General features: G+C 38.3%; 1 protein-coding gene across 7 annotated transcripts in view; it reads right to left on the reverse strand.

The window, feature by feature from the left end:
- Haspin (haspin) overlaps positions 1-19,839 on the reverse strand; it is a 172,447-nt gene that overhangs the window by 54,997 nt on the left and 97,611 nt on the right. The window contains exons 5-6 of one of the 7 annotated variants that reach the window (XM_070999106.1): positions 10,418-11,184; positions 9,971-10,323 (exon numbers count right to left, since the gene is read on the reverse strand). The exons of 3 other annotated variants lie outside the window; for them this stretch is intronic. In XM_070999106.1, the coding sequence (XP_070855207.1) occupies positions 10,983-11,184 (202 nt within the window). In that variant the 3' untranslated portion in view covers positions 9,971-10,323; positions 10,418-10,982. Of the gene's footprint in view, positions 1-9,970; positions 11,185-14,083; positions 14,109-19,839 lie in introns of those variants that run through there. 3 more of the 7 variants (XM_070999105.1, XM_070999117.1, XM_070999114.1) reach the window with 3 other exon arrangements.

Here is a 19,839-nt window from a genome sequence, read left to right on the forward strand (position 1 = left end):
TCAAAACCATGGTGTGCTAGAACTCTAACAACGGGGGTGTGCTGACGCGAGGAGTGAAGTAGGTCAAGAACAATGACATAACTTTCGACGGACAGCCTTGACAATAGGGGATCGTATTGCGCGGCCCGCGACGATCCATTGGCACACGATTGTGTGAAGGGGAGGGAATATGGCCAAAACACAGCCCGATCGTATTGCGATCAAGCGACAGCTAAGCTTGTTGGGCAGTGTGGACTGATGACTGACGAACTTGATGACTATTATTATTTTTCCAGGCACTTTTAATATTTATTCTCGTTATGTTGGAGAGGAGAGACGCTTACCAAGATCCCACGACCCGAATACGACGTAGCTTATGCCGGCAAATGGTGCCTGAACATCGGACGCCTCTCCCTCGGCCCAAGTCCTTGTCAGGACTCGGGCACTAATATGCCCACGTAACAAGTTAAGCACCAACACGGATATATATTTGTAAATCCAGTCTTTACTTTTATTTTATAACTCCGTCTGTTCAGGATCACGGTCGCCGTTCAACCGCTCTCACTCGCAGCTCACGACCCGCACCAACCCCCGACTCATTGGGAGAGTGTGAGAGCGATGAGAATGAGAGAGAGATAGAAAACAGTGAGAGGCATCGTACAAACACAACCACTTATTCTTATAAGGTACAAGAATGATCTGGAAAAAATATAATAACATATACATACATACATGATACTACGTAGTAGTCCTGCTACAATTCGGCCGTCCTGACATTTTAAGATACCCTGGATCTTGTGTTAACTTACAATTGGTTTCAACTTATATTTATCTTAGTTTCTATAAGTTAGTTTTGTATTTACAAATTCTTAGACATATATTTTTTAATGATGGACGTTGATGCACTACGAGCAGTACAAACAAGTGGCTCAACGACACCAATAACGTGCTTGTTACGTGCAGCGCTTTTATTAATTTGCGCAAAAAATGCGAATTCGCGATGATTAAATTTTATCAAAATCGGACGACTATATCATATAGCTGCCATAGGAACGATCGAAAAATTGGTGGGAAAATAATATGAAACAAATTATAGCTTCGGTGTTTTTTAACATATAGCCTCCTACGCTTGGAAATAACATTTTTTAATTAGTTCCAAATTTCGAATTTAATTTTATCAAAATCAGACGACTGTATAATATAGCTTTCATAGGAACGATCGAAAAATTAGTGGGAAAATAATATGAAACAAAACATAGCTTCTGTGTTTTTAACGCTAGGAAATACAATTTTTTAATTAGTTCTGAATTTCGAATTTAATTTGATTAAAATCGGACGACTATATCATACAGCTGCCATAGGAACGATCGGAAATTTGGTGGGAAAATAATATGAAACAAATTATAGCTACGGTGTTTTTTGACATATTATCTTATACTGTTGGGAATATCATTTTTTGTTTTTTAAATTTAACAATTATAACTGCAAAAGTATAAAAACTTCGGCTTGCAGAAGTTAACTTCCTTTCTTTTTTTAATATAAATTCCTTTAATGGAATAGTGGTGTTTTCTTCTGTTGAAGAATGCTGGTTAAAAAGGTTTCCGTTGTTATAATTTAATTTTTCTTCTTTTCCAATATATAAAATAACTCCCTTAGCTGTATCAATTACAGCTCCTATTTTTTTCAACAGGTTTTACCCGACTAGTAAATCTGAGTCTAGCCCTTCTATTTCATAAAAAGTATATCGCGTATCGAAAATAGTTATCATGTGATAATATTTAATTATTGAATATCCGTTCACTGTGGATACTCTTTTATATATTGGAAGCTCATTCTTACTTTTATAAATTCCTGTTCTTATATAACACGAGGTTGCCCCAGTGTCAATTAATATTTTTAATTTTTTTTTCGTGTCATTTCTAATTAAGTAGGGTAAAGCTACTCCTAACTTTTGTCTAAAAAATGGTCCTCAATATTATTTAGTCTCATCGTCTTGTTAGCCGGTTGGTTAACAGTTCCAGTTGGTACCCTTTTATTGGGTTTGACCTTGCTGAGTGTTCTGGGTTACATTTCGTGTGGATTCATTGAGAAAATAGTGTCCGAAATTTGGCCGTTAAGGCCGGTAAAGAAAACTCTGAGAGCTGTCTTCCTAAGCGTTTGTTCATTTCTTGTGGTATTGGCTTATTCCTACTATAAGTCATAATAGTTTTATTGATTAAGCTACTCCCTAGCTACCGTAGAGATTTAATAATAATAATTTTCTATCAAACATACCATAAATATCCATTGTTCTATAACATGAATTGGACGTTTGTCACCGCACTACTATGGGTTAAGGCATCATTTGCCATTCCCGTTATTTTATTTCTTATTATTGATAAAGCGGAATAAAACGTTTTACTGCCTCTGGCATATTGGCCCATAGCTATTTTAGCTGATTTTCTCCAACTAACATATTTTTCTTCCTCACCTTTATATTCTCTAACCGTTTTGATGATGTCATAAGACTTGTCGCACTTAATATTGGGATCAATAATCTCAATCTGAAAATCTACAACCTTTTTTATTTTGTGAGATAACTGCGATCTCAGGTTCACAATCTCCTCTTTTAATGGATTTAATGTGGTCTTTTATTGTATGCTTCTGGCTGGTTGAAGGTTCTAAATCAAAAATGAATTCTTAAACTTTGTTTTATTATTTCCGTTATACAAAATTCTTATAAAACAATAAAAAAAAAATATTATCGCTCACGAATCGTCTTCTTTATTTGTCTTCTTGTTGCTTGATGATCCTCTTTTTGGGGTTTGGGATTGAAGATCCTATTGGGGTCGTCCTTCTTTTGAAGATATAAGGGGATTATTTCATTAATTAGTTTCCACCTTAATTTTTTTGATCAACAAAAACTTTTTTATTTTTGTTGGTTTTTTAAGTTTGAAGGGAATTACAATATTACATTTATTATTTCCACTTTAGTTTTGATCAACACAAACTTTTTCACTTTCGTCGGTTCTATCGGGTTTTTGGCCTTTTTTCACATACAAATTTTTTTTAGTTTTTGTTTTAAAGCCTCGTTTTAAAATTTTAGTTATGCGGTCCACGTTGGGCGCCAAACAACTTTCTCACTATTAAATTTGTGAAAAAACTGTATTTTTATATTTTAATTTCACTTATTCACTATTTCAATATTATAGGTCGAACTTATTTTTTGTTCACTGCTCTTTACTTTTCATTCGTTTCAACTGCTCGATTCGATTCTCCAAAATGGATGATCAATAATCAAACCTCAGCTTAAGAGATTAATCTCAAAATTGAGTCGGAAAGTAGGATGACACAATTGGCCATTTAAGTTTGAAATTAAAATTCGGCCGCAAATTGGTGTTAGCGTTAGCGGACTTTAGGGATCGCTTTGAGGATCTTGTGTTTACGTAAGCGGACTTCAGGGCTCGCTCTGGGGCTCTTGTGTTTACAATATCGCCTTGGATGTTTACAGTATCCGTTTGATGCGGAGTCTATCAAACTTATCTGGGTAGGAATAATTTGGCGGCGTAGTTGAAAAAAATAGCTGACCACTGGTTTATCTCGGAGTCAGTCTGAGTTATTTGGAGAATAACATGCGGCTCAAAGTTGTTTGTAAATTGGGTAAGTGCCACTATATAATGTGTCATATAACTTGCATGAACCTTTCAGAGTGTTATTTTCTGACTATAACCGACGTTACCTATTATCTCAAAATCTGACTCTCTGCCTCGCTTAAAACGATTAATACAACATTTTCTAGCACAGAATTAGATCCTACTTGTTTTCCACGAACAATATCTTTATTTTTCTACGCGTCTATCATCTCGCGAATTCGTGCCGTACGACACACGGCAGCTCCCCTTCTTCAGTTGGGAGTCCTGCGCGAAAAAAAAACAACTAATTGGTGTTTTGCGCCTGCTAAACATTTATTATACCCATGCAGAGGATATAAGGATTTCAGTCAGAAGCTTACAACGCAGTGAAGGAGACGTTTCCGAACCCATAAAGTATATGTATAACTCGACGAGTGGGTTTAGCCATGTTCGTCTGTCCGTCCGAGTGTCCATTATATATACAGAGCTTTTCGAATTTTAGAAAACTAGAAAATAGCTACCGAAATATTGAGATTAATTATAATTTACTACCGTATATGTTTACCAATACAAAAATATAACGGTTTTTATCATTAATTTTCCGTTCATTCCTGTAGCAGCTATATGATACGAGGGTTGCTTTATATATTTAAGGCCTAATAATGAAAGTGCGATTACTTATGGTTTTATGGTATTATTATTTTTCAAGATATTCTCCAGCAAGATTTATACACTTTTGCATGCGCTCAAGCCAATTGTCGAAGCACTATTTCCACTCCGATTGAAGCACCTCCAAACAATGGTTTTTGTACGCTTCAACAGCATGCGACGAAAACCGTTGACCACGCATTTTTGTTTTGATGTGCGGGAATAAAAAGAAGTCATTTGGTGCCAAGTCAGCGCTGTGCGGCGGATGCCCCATCAATTCGGCGACTTGACGATGGTTTGAGCTGATGTGTGACAGCTCGCACTGTCATAGTGCTTTGATCCTTTTTCTATTTTTCGTTTATCGAATTTTTCCGAAGATTTCAGGCAAAACAAATAGTAGAATTACGTTGCTCAAATGAAACAGTCGCCACATGACCATTTTTAACGAAGAAACCGGGGACCATTTGCTTCGAAGTGCTTCGTTGGATTTGGTCGATTGTAGTTTTGTTTTGAGCTCATAAGAATAGGTTTAAGATTTGTCACTTGTGACGATCTTACAAACGTTCTACTAAACACCGCGACTGTATTTTATCAAAAAGTCTTCGCATTAATCCCCAATAACCCCTTCTTGAGCGATTGTCAAATTGAGCGGGATCCAATCAGAACGAAACCATTTTTACGGCCAGATGTTTATGCAATATCGGATGTATACTAGTGAGACAAATGTCCAAGACTGTTTCGGTCGACCTTCATACCTTTGTCCAGTTTTTGATTTCTACAGTGCTATAGAATGGTGCTAGACAACTATTTAAGTTGATTGATGCCCCCTTGTCGTGATAATTCACATCGAAAGTTGAGAAAAAGGATTGCACGAAAATTTTCACGGGTTAATTCCATTTATCTGCCGCGGTAAGTTTTGATCAATCGTTATTCGGTATTAAACGTGGTCACACATGAAAAAGTTGTAAGGAGCTTTTACCGATAAAACTCCAATTTGTTTTTGGGAAGAGTCGAATTGGTCCTAACAAGGCTAGAAGTAACCAACGGGATTGAATATATGTATTTCAATACCGTTATTTGTGCCAGACAACATTCCAGTTTCCTTTGCCCACAATTGTACACTTTAAACAATTCGAGTAGATACTTCAGTGCTACTATTCAACTAAAAAATATTTCTCAAATATATTTTCAATTCCAATTGTGTATAAAATATTACTTAGCCACAGTAACAAATTTGCGATTATAAAATGTTTCCTTAAGATTTGCACTCTTAATTTTTAAATGTGTTCCAGGTGCATGTGTATATTTACATAAATATTTTAATACAGTCCACCTTAACTACTCTTTCTAATACAGTCCACTCCAACTACTTTTCTCGACCTCCAAATACGGCTAAATTAATTAAAGTTACGATATCCACAAATGTACTCCAGCAAATCGTCTGCAACTTGGTTGTGGAGGTGACAAACAAACGCACCGACAAACAAACAGAAGCGAAGTCTTTACAAATCCCGCAACGTTAATCCGCTATTCGCACCCCACATATGTACATATGTACAGTGTACATACATACGTATATCGATATTTTCGCCAGTGCGCAGTGGGTCAAGAGCTCACAATAAATGTTCCTACCAAACTAATAAAATAAAAGTCCGTAATTCTTTACGTACGTCCGACCAGCCATAATAATTAATATTTATCGACTCTACCTATCCGCCAGTGTGACCGCATATATTTACAATCCTGATTGGTTCCTAAATTTCATTTGGATTCTAGTTCGTCTCCTTACTTCTGGATTAAAATTCTAAATTATTTTACGTCATGGCAACATCAGTAAAAACCGATTTAACCCGATTTATGACCACAGCTGACAGTCTGGTCCACTTTGAGGCCATTACGGACGCTCCAGGTGCTCCTTATCCGCCTGTAGAATCCGTCGCGATCACTTCAATTCCTTGTGGCAAGGACTGCATTGTGGCTGTAGGCGACACGAAATCCATACTAAAATCTCAGTATTGGATTGTTAATGGAACAAATCCAAAAAGGTCCCTCCCAGGTACCTTAAGCTCCAGTAACCGTCCCAAAATTCCGGGACCTTTTCACGGCAAAATACATAGACAATCCGATTCTAACGCCCGTTGAAAAACTATTCCACTTAAATTCAAAAACAAGTGGCGAACCTCATTCATAGTTTCGAGATCCCAGAGATCGCAGGGTAACAATCACCTGAAAACACTTTTCAATGTGCAATCTTTAGCAATGGGTCGGGAGCAGCCTTAAAGCAACTTTAACGCACTTTCCAAGGTTGCTTAACTTTCTTAAAATTTACCGGTGTTAATATTGAGAATTGGGACCATGTTCTTGTTTATATGTGCTCGACAAAACTACCAAAGCTCATGCTCTCTTATGGGAGTAATCCATCCAATATAAAGCCGAACTTCCTACGAGGCTTGAGCTTGATTCCAATTTGACGGAGCGCCATCGAACTCTTGAGGCCGTCGATAGCTTCCGACACGTCCAGTCCAAAGACACAAATCGAGTGGCAGAATTTCCAAAAATAAATCCCTTCAACACAAGGTTAGTTCCGATACCCAAAGGCTGCGATCTGTGTCAGAGGAAAAACCACCCCGTGCGTATATGTCCACGCTTCTTAGAAATGACGGTAGACGATCGCCTAGCCTATATCCAAAGGAAGCAGTTGTGCTCCAATTGCTTTGCAAGCAGCCATCAATTCCGGGATTGCACAAGCGCTCACAACTATCTCACTTGCCAAGATCGGCATCACACATTGCTGCATCAAAACAGCGGTCCTACTACTCCGCCGATTCCACCCGACCTCCAAGGCCAGTATCCGCCTCAGTTCCACACACCTTTTCGTCCTATTCAGCGCAAGTTTCCGTACAAAAAGTACCTCCTAAGAATACTCCATCCGAATATTGGCTTCCATACCCGCCTTGGATGGCAGACGTACTCGAGGTATTAAATCCTACTAATGCCGAGTCTGGCAAAAGATCCATCCTCTACGGAAGTGCCACCACTTTCTACGGCTAAGCCCCCAGGAATCGGCTCCAGAAGGTACTGCTCCAATTGCTTGGCTCACAATCATTCCACTATAGGCTGGCTGACCACTTTTTGTGGCCAAAAATACATATTTCGAAAGTCGTTAATATTAAAATCTAATGACGTCATAGTGTTGGGAAAACATCAAACTTCAATGTTTCGTAACAGAAATTTTAACAGAGTCACAGTCTGTTAAAATATCGGCTGTTAAAACAACTGTTCGGTGTCACGGGCGCACGAAAGCTATACAGCGAAAAAAAGAGTCGGTTTGAAATTATAAAAAATATGGCACCAAACTAAGTTTTTGTCAAACAAGTTGTAATGGCGTCGAAAGATAGCGGCTTGTACTATATGTTTGTGGTCGTCACAAGTTGGATTTGTTTGTGTTGTCCCTGTAATAGAGTGTTTTTAATAGTCGCTTTACGTGAACAAATTAAAAATAAAAACTATCATTTAAATAGAGATATAAAGTGAGTTTCACCGTACTATTTACACTGTGTTGTCGGTTGTTCAGTTCTTGTTCATATGAATGCAATCCTAAAGTGCACTTTTGCGCACTTTCGTCTCAACTTACCTTTCTAGGGCACTACCTCAGGTAGGCCAATACAGAATTGTTTGGGATTTGGAGTTCTGGAGAGATAGAGCAGGCAACATTTGACAGATTTAGATCTTTGATAGCTGGTTCAGATGCTTATGAGTACTTTTTGAAAAAAACAAAGCAAAGCTATTTGTTATAGATTGTCCCGCAAATGGATATCTTGCAAAAGAAATTTAAATCATTTTAAAAGAACACACTGAGGTTTGCATAAATAGGCGGAGATCGAAAGGCAATTGCCTTATTTGTTGTCAAGAGAAAGGGCTCAGAGAAAAGCAGCTTCAAATTTAACAAATCCACGGCTGGATATATTAAATTATTTATAAATTCAGCTAGTGCGACTACGCGTAAGGGCGATAAAATGTAAAAAATGGGCGGTGCCACACCTTTTTTATCCATATATGTTCAATATATCAATTTAAAACCAAATCCAAAAAATATACCTTTATATTAACTTTTGTTTTTAGGGTAAGTATTTTCTTATATATTTTTAAAATATTTTTAATGATATAACAAGAAATTTCTGCCAAAAAAAAGCCGTGCCACGCCTATTTTCTGTTCATTTATAAACCCAAATAAAAAACTGAACTATAATATTTGGTTTCGTTTTGAAGTTATTAATTTTGGCCACAAAAAGTGGCCAGCCTATAGTGCGTTCCAAGGACTCCTGCCGCAGTGGTCATCACTGCCACAAGTGTGGAAAGGGCCACCACACTCTCCTACGTACGGATGACCGATCTTCACTTCCAACATATTCCTGAGGTTCTTGCTACGGGTGGGGGGAATCTTTACGTCAAAAGGGTGTTTAGTTTGAGGAGGCAGTGTCGACCAGCAGTTTTATCCAGATGTCTACATCTCGCGCGCTCGCACTGCCGTCCGCTCTCCCTCCCCATCTCACCTTTAAGTCTCCGCTCCGCTTTGGAGCACTTAAGTTAAGTTAACTAGTTCTTATTATAAAAAACCCCAAAGTACCGCCGTGTTTTTTGCGTACCCGTCGTTCTTGGGACTTCATCTATTTTTAGCGATCAAGCCACCCCGCCCCACAAGAGGTATAAGTATACAAACAGAAAGATCGTATATAAAGCCAATTTTTGGACAAAGACGGAAAACTTGCCGTGAATGGCTGTTTCATGCAAGCCTAAAAATGTTAATTAGTTTTTATAATCTGCATCGGGAACTCTGATAGAGATCCAGGCAAACTAAAAGTCCTACACTACACTAAGTGCTTAATCAACTTTGAAGTTTACCGCTCTGGTGATCAACAGAGATTTCACTACAGATGATGGTATTTGGCTACTACATGACACAGCAAAGCATCAACGCTCCATTTTGAGTGTTTGGATAATGTCGAACACCAAGACTTCTTTGAAGTCCATGCCGACATGACCTCAAGTTGGATTAATCTTCTCTTTAACAAAAAAAGGACGTATATAAAGCCAAAAATAAGTTTTGTTTAAAAAAAATTAGTTATCATTGAATCGATTTGAGTACAAATATTGGCTTCACTGATTTGCAGATATACTTCTGTAATGCGAAATCCATTGCTCAAAAGATTTGATTTATTAGCAAAAAAAAAAGGACACTGGCGCCACTGGCCACTGGACTCAGTTTTCGGTGTCTTAAGCACTAACAATGTCAATTCCAAAAACTAAAAGATTATTTTTGTTTTGTAAACTATTATAGTTTAGTTGGAAAACTCAGTAAAATACAGGTTGATAGTTGTTACCTTTGGTGCAGATGTGATTGCCTTTCACGCCAAACTATCACATTTTCGTGGCGATCGATTAGATGGCCCTGAAATGCGATTTCCAATTTCCGTAAAATCATTTCTAGCTTCCGAATTCATTTCCCCTTATTGAGTTTGTTGCTTATGAGTACAAATCATAATGCTCTATACTCATACTGTTATTATTACTTACTCTTATGTTCCGCCCTGGTTTGATATTAATGTATACCAGCAACACTACGCGGAAATTCAGTCAATTCAAGCTATCCTTCTTTCCTAAATTTCTTGATACGAATGTTTGGCCTTAGAAAAAAGAGAATAAATCTAGTTTTCAATGAAAATGATACACTATTTGAAACAATTAAGAAATAGATTTTTTATTCATAGTTGACAAATTTATTTAGTGTTAGATACATAACTACCGGTACAGTTTGCTGTCCGGCATTTTTTTAGATATTCAATATTTGCCAATTGTAAATTTGTCCCTTTTTTATCTTTTATTGAAAATATAAAAGTATTTAAAACTATTTTTGTATACTTTTTTTAATTTTTTTTAAACATTCTTGATATTTGGAAGTTTAAGATATGCCTCTTTGTGATTTCAGCTGCTAGAGGCAAAAAAGGTTAAGAACACATGGTTTCAGAAATTGTATTTGTATCGTCACATACGAAGTTCTTTCTAGATACGGGCGTAATGTGTTTACCTATTAAATAATAGTACGGTTAGAACAATATTCGGGTTCCGGTAGGTATAGACAAGCAAAATAATATAAAAATGAAAAATATTTTAAATTGTACCTTTAAAAATGTGCGCGCCACAAATGTGGGCACCCATCTGAAGTACACTTGCGCTGAGCAAGAACATATAGAATCTACATTCTTAATCCTAACATTCTAGCTCTTGTAGTTTCCGAGATTTCATCGTTCGTAGCACGTCATTCAGCACGCCTTTAAATTCTTCGATATTTAAATGGTAGAACTGGACATGAAAGGAGTCTTCCCATTCTCTCTTATTGTGTATGTTGCAATTGGGATTAGAAACTCGCTAATCTTTACTTTTCCCTCATTTCGATTTTCAGCTCTTATTTTCTGTTTGGCCTTCCAAGTGGACTGCTCAATCCACAATAAAGCAATACTTTTTGCAAGGCATTTTTTTGATGTTTTATACTTTTTAGTATTTGTTAAGATTATTTAAAGGAAGTCTAATGTTTCTCTACTTCTTCAAATGTGAATAAATTTATTGCTCCGTTTCTCGTCTATCTGTCAGCATCAACAAGACGTCTCCATACATGAGTACTTTGATAGGTTGTGTTCCAAGATAAGCTTAAACGTCATACGGAAAAGAATGTTCTTTGTTCGCTTCTCACAAATTAAATATATGTCTCGCGCAATGTGCGGCGCTTTCAAATGTCAGTATAATGCTTTGCAGTTCCTTTAGCTTGTTAATGTGCAGTCTGTGAACCTTTGAATTGATACTTTTATATTTAACGCTATCCATTAGCTTTGCAATAATATAGGACAACCATAGGATATTTGTTTTTGGGGAATATAATGACCAGTTGTTCCTATAAAAGAATATAACAATTATAATTATTATAACATGAAAGAAAGGTAACTTCGGTAAGCCGAATGCAATTAAAACTAGAAAACAGAGTAAAAGGATGTACTAGATTCGTCGGAAAGTGTGTAACAGACAGAAGGAAGCGTTTACGACCCCGTAAAGTATAAATATTCTTGATCAGGATCACTATCCGAGTCGATCTAGCCATGTCCGTCTGTCCATATGAACGCTAAGATCTCGTAAAATATAAGAGCTACAATAACGAATTAGGCATGCAGATTCCAGAAACTCCTGTGCAGCCCACAAACCGCCCAAAACTGTGGCTCCTACAGTTTTGATGCTAGAATACCAATTTTAACTGAAATGTATTGTTCTCATCAATACCTATAGATTTATCAAAAAAAAAAGTTTGCCACGCCCATTTTAACGCCCACAAACTTCAAAAAAACGTAAATATGAGCGCGGATATTTTGCAAACCATGAAAGATAGAGAATTGGGATCTCAGATTTAAATTTCGTAGCCTTGAACGCAGCGCAAGCTTGTTACGCGAATATGCCACGCCCACAAACCGCCCAAACCTGTGGCGCCCACAATTTTCATGCTAGATAAAAAGTTTTCACTGAAATGTATTGGTCTCGTCAATACCTATTGCCACGCCCACTCTAACGCCCATAACGCTTAGATCTGTCTACCGCCCACATAACCATATATTGAGATCACGGGTAGGTGGCGCATTTCAATCTCGCTTTGCTGCTTGCATATCTCCATTACTCGACTCAGAACTAATTAAAAATGTTATTTCCAAGCGTAGGAGTTTATATGTGGAAAAAAACACCAAAGAAATAAAAAAAAAAAATATTCTTTTTCGATTATTCCTATGGGAGCTATAAGATATAGTTGTCCGATCCTGCTGGTTCCGACTTATATACTACCTGCAAAAGAAATAAGACTTTTGGGATAGTTTCAGCCCGATAGCCTTAAAACTGAGAGAATAGTTTGCGTATAAGCGGACGGACAGACGGACATGGCTAAATCGACTCGTCTAGTGATGCTGATCAAGAATATGTATACTTTATGGGGTCGGAAACGTTTTTACTGCGTTGCAAACTTCTGCCTGGAATCATAATACCCTTTGCAAGGGTATAAAAATATTGGCGTTTTTTGTTTCCAATTTTTTAAGGTGAAATTTTAAAAACTGGGTCCAACACTAAAATTGTATACTACAGTTATATTGGATATTGAGGACTGACACGACAAAAAGTTATTACCTCACACTGAAGGCATAATTTAACATCATCTGCGTACATTGGTACACGAGAATGAGTTATAACTAAGAATAGATCATTTATAAATAAAGTAAAAAGTAGCGGCCCCAGGTGGTTCCCTTGTGGGCCATCTGAGGTAACGTGTAGTAGGCAAGAAATAGTATTTTTATAAAGTACTTTGTGTTTTTTGCAATTTAAATACCTAAAGATCCATCTTAAAAGATCAATAATAAATCGAGTTCTCTAACCAGAAGAACGTGATTTACAGAGTCAAATGTTTTAATAAAGTCAGTGTAAATGACGTCTGTTTAAAAACATTTATTAAGTACCCTGTTCACAAATGAAGTAAGCTCTAAAAGGTTAGTAGTTGTTGATTTACGTTTTATCAACCCGCGTCCACACGGAGACATAACTAACCTACAGAGGTGCTGCAAATGGGGAGTAATAATATTTTCAAAGCTTTGAGATGGCTGATAATTTAGAGCAGTGGTCGGCAGCGGCCTATCTAGTGAGCATAGGGAAGTGTTCTGCCCATTCTCTGCTCGCTCACGTATAACGTACATGTTCGTGTGACTTCGGCATGGGTCTTCGGGTCATTTTTTTCTCAACTTCGGCTCGCTTTTTTGTTGCTGCGGCAGAGGATCTCAGTGCAAAGCAGAGAAACGTCTCGCTTCAGCACGCCGCGCGCAAACTTCGTGTTTGTTACACTCACACTAATGCAAGGCAAACTTGTGATGGTATGTGTGTGCCGACCACTGATTTAGAGATACTTGCTTTCTCCTTGCTACCCTTCTTGTGGAGAGGAATTACAAACTATTTTTCCCCATATGGGGAATTGTGAAGATTCTAAATATAAGGTAAACAATTAGAGTTGGGGCTTGCTTAAGGCCTTCGCGCAATATCTAAGCACGCATCCAGGAATTCCATCGGGACCAGGTGAATAGACGGTCTTAACACGTTGAAGATCAAGAATACAGACAGAATATTAAATCCGTCTTGGATACTGTGTAAGAATAAGACTGTGAAGAATGAGGTAACGTAGACTATGTCGGCAAGGATAATTGGTGGATTTACACTTATTTTTAACAAAATTATAAAACTTTTTCGGGTTCTGAGAGAATTGGACTTAACAACTATTTAAATAGTTTTAGTAACGCAGAGAGTTTAGCACGGTAAAACTAGACCGAGCACTCAAGTATCTAGAGTAAATAGATTGATAACCGGTATCTATGTATTTCCTATAAAGTCTGGACTTTTTATTTCTAAGGTGCGTCAGCTCTTTACTGAACCAAGGTGGCTTGTTGGAGACTGACGGATAGCATAACGGAACACAAGAAAATATTTATAGTATCCATATTTTAAGATGAGTAGAGATCTTAAGTTCAGTGAAATCATGATGAGGTAATGGAAATAAGACATTCGATTTCTTTAATAGTCACCTTATTTGAAACTGACTGTAGAGCGAAAAGATGGTTTAAATACTCCGGGAATTCAGATGCAGGAGGAATGTACGAACAGGTAATATATATAAAACCAGGAAACGATAGGCTTACACATATAAATTAAAAATTACAGAATTCCTCAACAAGTACGTCTTCCGATGTGAGGGTAAAGTCCACGGCGATTAAGACTCCACCTCCTCGCTTGGATGGTCAATCATGCCTATAAATGGTGTGCAGGAAAAATTTCGAAGTTAAGGATCTTCGGTTTTAGCCAGGTCTCAGCAAAAAGAATAATGTGAGATGCAAAAGAGAGAATATGCAAGCCTCTGGCATTCTGATTAGAAAGAGTTAAGCTAGATTTAAGTTTTTTGAATACGGTGTAAGTATAAGTTAAATATTCACTGAAGGTGGCAGGTTATTTAAGGAAGGAGGAATTGGTGAGTCAATTGCAGACGATCCAGATTGCAATTGACCCAAATCTTTTTTAGCTGTTTATCTTAACAATATTTGAGGATTTGTTGATGTCGACCGCAGCTGTGCGACCGTGCTGGAGCTCTGATGATTGCTCTCTAGCGGTTGCGTGGTGTTCTTCTTACCTACCAACAGTAGCTCATCTAATAGCTTAAGGCTACGCCGACGATATTAATCACACCCTTTAAGCCACCTTTAGTTTGGCGCATAAACGTCCTCATCTCGTGTGCAACTCAATACAAGGGTCACAACAATATAGTATGTTATGGTCATCACTAGTTCGACCGGCACACTTGGTATGAGCCATTTTTTCACAAAGCCAACACGTCAGTTTTGACTGGTCAGCTCTGATAAATAGATGGCATTTTTTAATGGAGCAGACAAAGTATTCTGAATTTTTGTATTACGGGGAGAGCACAAACTATGCACGCTTAAGCTTTATATTAGGGGAACAAAGTTAAGAGATAGAATGAGAGTGTGCGGGCAAGCGGGAGCTTAATACAGTTAATGCATATACAGAAACAACAACTCAAAACAGCACTGTGGCTTCGATGGACAAAGAAAAGCAATAGAAATCACAGGAACAAAAAACAAAACAGTAAACTAAAAATTGTAAATTTATTTATTAAGATTGTACACAAGAATAGAATAGATTCACTTGCGAAACAAACGAAATAATTAGTCTAATCAACTAAGGGACCGAATATAACAAGTTTTGATTTAAAGCGACTAAAGCAAACCATGAAAGCAAATAAAAATTAGGAGCGTAGAAAAAAACACGACCGTTCCTTTTTAAAGTTACAGATTTCTTTAGCATGTATATTTTAGAGATTCCTGGTCAGCGCAAGTTTGTGTGAGCAAAGTGCCATAACAGCTCTCACGCCCATAAGACCGCTGAAGCTGGCCACTTACTTTATTTGTGAAAAGGGAATTAAAAAAATATTTTCATCATTAATAGCAGACAAAAAACACCTCTTAATGAGGTGAAAGAATAGTGACGGCGCGATCAACTTACAAAAGTTATAATATCAAATTTGGTGGCAATAAATCATTTTACGTGACATTTTTAGTGACATTTAATTTCACAATCAGATCATTACCAAGTAAGTACTGTGAGGAGTTGAATAACTCCCCACAAATCCTAGAAGCAGCAACAACAGATGGCCGGCCGCTTACCAGCTACGCGGCGAATTCGCGTAGTAACGGCGCGGCGAGGAGTGGGTGGAGAAGAAGAGAGTTTGGAGACCAAGGATGGAAAATGAGAGAGTTTGGAGACAAAGGTGCGGAGAATGAAAGAGTGGAGACTTGGCGGGCAGAGCGAGAGTGCCGTGTGCAAAAGGGAATAACGGAACTCCACCGGACATTGGACTTTGCCGTGAACTTTGGACTGGAGGAAGAAGTACCACATCTCGGCAGCGGAGCGGCACACAGGCGTCCCACATGCACCAACGGGACGGCAGCATTATGCAGAACTTCGGTTGGAAACGGTGCGTAAAGGACAAGTGGGTCAAACAGGAGCCACGGACTTTGGATCCGTACTGGAGAGATTCAGCGGGCCGTGCGCAAAAGGGAAATGACGGTTCCCGGGGGCCCTATATAAGGCCGCAGAGTGCTGGCAGCTGGATCAGTCGATCCCTTAGGAGTCAAACCATCAAGATCAGTCAAGATATCAAAATGAACGGTCAGTCAACCAAGTAAACTACAAGGGAGCCAAAAAAAGTCGAGTCGTCGAAAAGCAGCGCCATGGAAGCCTTCAAGGAGAAAGATCGGGATAGGAATACCAAGAATCTCAGAATTGAGACACAGGTAGCTGAGGTCTAGAGGGCATCAAACGGCTAGGTCAAGGTGATCCGTTTATCCCTGTCAACTAAATCCCGGCGTTACGCCTGGAGAGTCGGTCAGAGTTTGAGCGGTGAAGGCCTGAGACAAGAAATTGTGAGCTCGGGGAGAAGCCTGTCTAAACCCCGTGTAGTCCCAATCACTACTTTGGAGTGTCCCGGCGTAGGCCCAGTACGTCAAGTGAAACTGAGCAGGTCCTGGCGCGATAAGCCGAAAAGAGAGAGCGGTCGATTCTGTACGGTCTCAAGCGGAGTAGTCCAGGAGAGCCCTACGGTCTTGATTGGTGAAGTCCCAGAAGGTCGTGTCCGAACCCCGAGTATAACGAGCCAGAAGGGAGAGCGGTCGGTCGGTACGGTCTCGAGGGGAGTTGTCCAGGAGAGCCCTACGGTTTCGACTCATGAAGTCCCGGATCGGCGTATGCCCGAAACCCCGAGTACCAGAAGCCACGCTACGTCCAGCCGTGCAGCCAGCACAGCTAGGAGCAGTGCGAAAGAGGGTGAGGCTAGGGTGGAACTTTCGTTTACACTAGGCGTAGAAGCGAAGTGAAGCGCGAGGCAGCTTCCTGGCGTTTAGCCTTGACTTTCCGCGCGATCTGAGCAGAAACCCCAGTGGGACCATCCGGGACAGAGCAAAAGACAGGCGGTGGTGTGTCAAAAGGAGTAGAGAGAGAGGGAGAGAGAGCGCAGCGTCTGTTCACCCTAGTATGAGAACGGTGACGCTTCCCTAAGCCGGCACGGCTGACCCCCCTCGCGAGTCCGAGTCGTTATAAGCAGTCGCTGAGTCAACGCGTCAGGGACGAGCAGCGAGCTAGCATCTTCAGGGAGCTTCTTCAGGGAGCTACAGGACTTTAGCACCGAGTCAACGAGGCGAGAGGTCATCGAGACAACCAGGACCGTCGGAGATAATAAAGGCCACAAGTGGCGATATCAAGGCCATCCGAACTACCAACTCGTTTGTAATAAACACACTACGAACCCGTGAATTTTGTGCTTCTCACTGAGCTAGTGGTCGGTCACGTCTATATAAATTTGGTAAGACAAACACACAATCTACTGAACTAGCCGCAGACCACAAAAATCAGTTCGTTACAGTACAAGTTCATAAGTTCTATTGCTTTTGAACTGTGGTATTTACACAAATTACATAAGAAAGCTGTGAATAGTATTTCAAAAAACCCTTTTAACTACACATATCACAAGTTTGTTGATTTATCGGTTCAGAAGTTACGGTCTTTCGAAATGTAGCTACAGCTGTGATCATGAAAATACTAGGGCGCTCATCCTTTTACTAAAAAGTTCTACAATAAGTATTTTTATTTTTTTTATTTAGATTATACTATACATACAGTATAGGAATACAGCAAAAATAGCATTCAGTATTCGGTTTAAAATATTATGCATATTTTTAAAAATTATGCCAAATTTCAATTAAAAGCAGCCGCAGTGGCGAAAACCTATTGTTACAAATATTTAAAAACTCAATTTCTTAAATGTTTCTAAATAGATAGCTAAGTTGGAAATAAGACCATTAAGCAAACGGGTATTATTGTTAAAATTTTGAAGAACAAAATTTCATGGTTTCCTGCTAACTTATATAATAACTTCTTTTTAAATTTTCATAAATTAACATTAGTAACACCAAATTGTAAAAAATAAAATAAATTTCAAAAATGAAATGCAAGCCTTTGTACATGAAAATAACGTAAGCCAATACGGAAAGGCGGTATTTACTCCAACGAATCTCCACAAATTACTACTTATAGGTACAAAGTGTTTTGTATTTAGGGCCCAATTTTTTAAATAAACCTAATTTTACCTCTATCGGTCAAGACTTATCGATTTATTTAATCTAAAACATCATAAACAATAGCCCCTCCAAAAAGGATAACGACGAAAAATACTTATATAGTTTTAAACTTTTTGGAATGATAATAAAAACGTAGTTTATCATAAAAAAGATGGCTTGTTACAACTTTGCGTTTTAACATTTTTTTGGAGTAACGAATGCTGGCACTACTATTTTAATGAGCAGTCGAAATTTGTCATGATTTCTAAAAATAATAAAAATGAAGTCAAGTCGTAATTGCTATTGGCTATACTTATTACTCCATATAGTCTTATCTAACAAAAAATGTAAAATTTTTTAAACCGAAAAGAAAAATAGCGGTACTTAAGTGAAACGATGCATGCACTACTATTTTCATGATCGCAACTGTGTGTACTTACAGCTGTTTTCCTGTTGTCAGACTTGGGAAATTCAAGCTCCATTTTTTTATCCAGATGTCTACATCTCGCGCGCTCGCACTGCCGTCCGCTCTCCCTCTCCATCTCTCCCCTAAGTCTGCGCTCTGCTCTGGAGGACTTAAGTTAAGTTAAGTTCTCATTTCCAAGTGTACAAATAAACATCTACGCCCGTCGCGTAAAAACCCCAAAGTACCCCCGTGTTTTTATGCGTACCATTCGATCTTAGGGCTTCACCTATTTTCAACGATCAAGCCACCCCGCCCCAACATTTTGGTCCTTCAAGCCGGATTTCAAAATCTTTGGATTTTCCTCTCCTGGAGTTTCCTTTGATTTTGTCCCAGCGGGCTTGAACCGCTCCAGATAAGTTCCACCTACTATAATTGCCGGTCATACAGCCAATTTTTTCGAACCCTTTTTCGACTAACTTTTTGTATGATATATTGTCTAAATCCAAAAGTGATTAATCCGACACAACGGCATTGAATAAATATATTACCATTCCGTTATTTGTACCCGACTATATTCCAGTTTCCTTTGCCCACAATTGTACACTTTAAACAATTCCAGTATATATTTCAGTTCTACTATTCAACAAAAATATTTCTCAAATACATTTTCAATTTCAATTGTGTGTAAATTATAACTCAGCCACAGTAAAAAATTCCCGATCATAAAATTTTTCCTTAAGATTAGCACTCTTTATTTTTTCCTGTGTTCCAGCTGCGTGTGTATATTTACATACATATTCTAATACAGTCCACTCTACGTACTCTTTCTTATACAGTCCACTCCAACTACTTTTCTCGACCTACAAATACGGCTAAATTTTTTCTAAAATTAAAAACAAAGTTACAATATATATATATGATGGACGTTGATGCACTACGAGCAGTACAAACAAGTGGCCCAACGACACCAAGCACGTGCTTGTTACGCGCGGGGCCCTTTTATCAATTTGGGCAAAAAATACGAGTTCGCGAGGAAGATACAAAAAACAAATAGAGACGGGACACAAATGAAAATAAAAGAAGCATCTAAGAATGAAGCAAATGAGTTAAAATATTAGTTTTTAATACCGGGATAGAAGTTGAAGTGCAAATTAAATGATAAAGGTTGTTATAATTATTACATAGAACGCGAAAGGGCTCGTGCAGACAAAAATTAGATGTACATCGTGGCAAATTTAGGGGATAATAATTTCGTGTTAGTCTAACAGGAACATTGAAAGTTAGGCGGTTTACAAGTTCTACAGAATCAATATCACCTCTTATAAGATTTTGCATAAAAATAGTACCAAGCATTGTTCTACGATTTGCAAGGGTAGGTAAATTAAGCAATAGTAATCTACTCTGATAGGAAGGTAGCCTTATGTTTTGATCCCAGTTCAAACTACGAAGG

This window comes from Drosophila suzukii, unplaced genomic scaffold (assembly GCF_043229965.1).
Source record: "Drosophila suzukii unplaced genomic scaffold, CBGP_Dsuzu_IsoJpt1.0 scf_4, whole genome shotgun sequence".
NCBI lineage: Eukaryota > Metazoa > Arthropoda > Insecta > Diptera > Drosophilidae > Drosophila > Drosophila suzukii.